We start from the raw sequence: 3,456 nt of genomic DNA on the forward strand, positions 1-3,456 counted from the left end.
CGTGTCTCTTCCTCTTACATTTGCATTGGTAGGGCAACTCTAATAATCATGAGAGAGGCTCTTATCTCATCTCTCACAGGTAATAGTTGTTTGTAGCCCCTAAGAAAAGACAAATTTAAGCCCTCAATCTAAATGAGAAGAAACCTGAGATGGTTTCAATCCAACATCATTTTATCTTATGTTTAAGTATGACACTTGTAGGGTTTTAGAGTTTCCTCCGATAATTCGGACGTCCAAGTTCCAACCTTGAGAATCATAAGGGAAGTTGCAACTATGATCTCATGGGGTTCTAAACTTCAACCGCTGTAGAAGTATGTAGCCGACAGTAGAAACATTCATTTCTAAGTCTATACGTTGAAATAATATCTGCACAACAAATGTGGCTAAGTTCAGCACAACCTACAATTTCCTCTCATTTACAGAAATGGTTGTTGCCTACACCAGATCTAACTTGTTAGGATACAGAAGACGAGTTCTACAGGTTCGGTTTAGTACTTCAAGAAAATGATTCACCTGTTAAAAAAGTTGTAGTTTAATTTTTAGTACTTCAATTTTTTTTCCCAAATCAAAGTTAGTGACTTTGACACTCTTCACCATATCCTTTTTTTTTTTGGGGGGGGGGGGGGTTTACAGAAGGGTAGAAGTCACGGACTCTTACAAAGAGGTGTTGGTCTTACCAATCAAGCAAACCTGTGTTTAGTTAAAGATTTCATCCAGTTTTAGCTTGTCAAATCTGCTTTTTCGGGATCCAAAATGACAAGAATACCAGTGTAAAATTGGTAATTCATATGGTTTTTCTAAATGAGGATAATATTGTCTTTTGGCTTCTTAATTCTAAAAAGGCAAAATAGAAATTGAACATCCAACTATAACAGTCTCTTTAACACCATTAGAACTAAGGGGGCAATAGTAATTTTGTAAAGAGTAGGGTCCCTTTAGTAACTAAGATATAATTTAGGAGGCAACAATAATTATCCCATTGCTTATTTAGACTTAATGTATTCATGCAAATTAAGAGGGACAAGTTGGACCTTGGAGGTGGTTTAGACTTTAGACCAGCGAACTAGCTCTTGAAGAACTCCATAACGTAAGTGTTGAAAGCATAGCATGCAACTCGGAAGCCGGGGAAGCCAGCCCTCTTGGCTAGGGCCTGGAACTCCCACTCGGTTCTCTCTTTACCACCTTCATGGTGTCCCAACATGATGATGTCTGTGTGGATTTGGTTCTTTGCAGCAAATGACGTCTCCTCTGGGTTGGCTGGGAGAATACCCTCGACGACGATGACCTTGCCATGTTGTGGTAAAGCATCGTAGCAGTTTTTGAGCAATTTGAGGCAGTGTTGGTCACTCCAATCATGGCAGATCCATTTCATGAAGATTGCATCAGCTTTGGGAACACTGACGAACATGTCACCACCGACGTGTTGGATGCCAGCGTAGGCAGGGGCATCTGCTAGGACATGGGGCAGGTCAAAGTTGATGACTAGACTCATGGATGGGTACTTGGAGACGATCATGTTGAGGGTGGCACCCACTCCTCCTCCCACGTCCACTAGGGAGTTGAGGCCCTGGAAGCCCTCATAGGTCTCTAGTATCTTCTTCATGGTAATGGTGGAGTGGTTGGACATTCCCTTATTGAAAACCTTGTTGAACCTCAGATCTGTGCCATTGTAGTCAAACATTATCATCCCATGGGCCTTGTTGAACGGGATTCCACCTTCCAACACTGCATCTCTCAAGTTGTACCTACAACAGTTCCCCAGTTAATTTTTTTCCTTGTCCAAAAAAAAATTATATTAAACTCTCCATACGAACATTCTGGAGGTGAGGTAAGAGTTATCAACAACAAAAGAGGGGTGGAACGTGCTACCAAAACTGATTAAACCAAATAGTCTAGCTCCACAAGCTAAAGAGTCTGCAAAAGTATTGTCTGTCTAGCAACAAAGCGAAAAATAACAAGTTCAAAATTAGAATTCAAAAGTTTAATCTCCTGAACTAAGTTGCAACATGCCCAATCTGGGGAATGGCTGCCGCCCGAACCCAACAAAACTTTCCGGCGGGAACATCATCTTATTCAAACAAAAGATTTCAGTTCAGGGGGTTGACCCAACTATTAGATCTATCTATGGAAAAAGAGTACTTTTTTCTGCTTTTCATGAGAAGTCACATGCAGGTTTTCATCTTTGTTTAGGTGTAATTTATCTTTGACCAAAAATAAACATCAGCATCAACATTCCTCAGGTATCCCTTCTCCTAGACTTTTTCACACTCAGAATCAATCAAGAACTCTTAAGTGTAAGATCATTTGTCACTAGTGGAATGAGTGCTTGAAGAGCTCTTATGAGATAATGTTAATGAAGAATGAAGAGTTGAAGAGAGACCCAAGGGAACAAGTGAAGAAGCTTGCTCCATTTATTTGAAGGCCTCTGGTTAAAGAGGAAGAAATTGATCGAGTATTGTGGAGTTGCAGTATAGATAGGTTTAAGAACTCTGAGGTGAACAAGAATGAAATGGATCCTTGGATTGGAGTATTGGACTATACATATATACATACCAGCTCTCCATGAGGACCTTATCTTGATTCATGAGAATCAAAGGAGCGAGGGAGACACCGTCTTGGTTCTTGACCAAGAACTTGCACACTGGAGCAGGACCGTAGAACCTCTGGGTGCTGCCGTCGTCGAGGGTGGTGGTCTGAGAGCAGCTGAGGATGGAGTGGGTGACCAGAAGGCGCAACATGCGATCCAGCATCAGCGGAGCTTCTGGGTTTTGCGTGGGCAATTGAGCGGCGATCTCCGATGCCGACAGTTGTGCTCCTGGGCCTGCCTTGGCAATGATCTCCAAAATGCCGAGCTCAACAACAGCTTTCAGCACCATGGGCAGCACAGACAAGTTGGTCAATAGCTTGGCAAACATATATGCTTCCTCCTCCTCCTCCTCTTCCTTGCTCAGCGACCTCCTCTCTTCCCCTGAAGTCATTGATTACTGCTTGACTTTTGGGATTTTGGTGTTTCTGAGTTTGATTAATATCAACCACGTACACAGACAACCCCTCTTCTTCCTTCTCATGGAGGAGCTCCAATGGGGGTATATATATCTATTTTTCCAGTAATATTACGTCCGGACTAATGGGCAGCATGTGAAGCCCAAACTTCAATAAATTTTAGAACGGCATGTATTAATTGAACAAATTTTAGGGAACTTCAATATTCTAGTAAAGCGTTTATGGTGCATGTATTTTAATAGATTAAATTTTAGCGAACTTCAAAATTTTTTTTTTTTTTTTTTGTTGCCAACCTTTGTTAGGGGTTCGATCCGCATCGCACACCTAGTTGTGGTGGGTGAGTCTTAGCGGGGGTTTTATACATCCACAAGGATTCATCGCACACCTAGCTGTGGTGGGAGAGTCTCCCAGCGGGGATTTTATGCATCCACAAGGATTCGATACCACACCTTG

General features: G+C 42.0%; 1 protein-coding gene across 1 annotated transcript; it reads right to left on the minus strand.

The window, feature by feature from the left end:
- Positions 1–762: 762 nt before the first annotated feature.
- Positions 763–3,115, minus strand: LOC149015987 (caffeic acid 3-O-methyltransferase-like). Its single transcript, XM_089155372.1, has 2 exons — positions 2,554–3,115; positions 763–1,745 (listed from the first exon to the last, which is right to left on the minus strand). Exons 1-2 carry the CDS (start codon positions 2,976–2,978, stop codon positions 1,064–1,066), a joined length of 1,107 nt encoding a protein of 368 aa, XP_089011498.1. The 5' UTR covers positions 2,979–3,115; the 3' UTR covers positions 763–1,063.
- Positions 3,116–3,456: the final 341 nt, after the last annotated feature.

Source organism: Hakea prostrata, chromosome 5 (genome assembly GCF_041222555.1).
Source record: "Hakea prostrata isolate BN-2017 chromosome 5, UWA_Hpros_2, whole genome shotgun sequence".
In the NCBI taxonomy this organism is placed as follows: Eukaryota; Viridiplantae; Streptophyta; class Magnoliopsida; order Proteales; family Proteaceae; genus Hakea; species Hakea prostrata.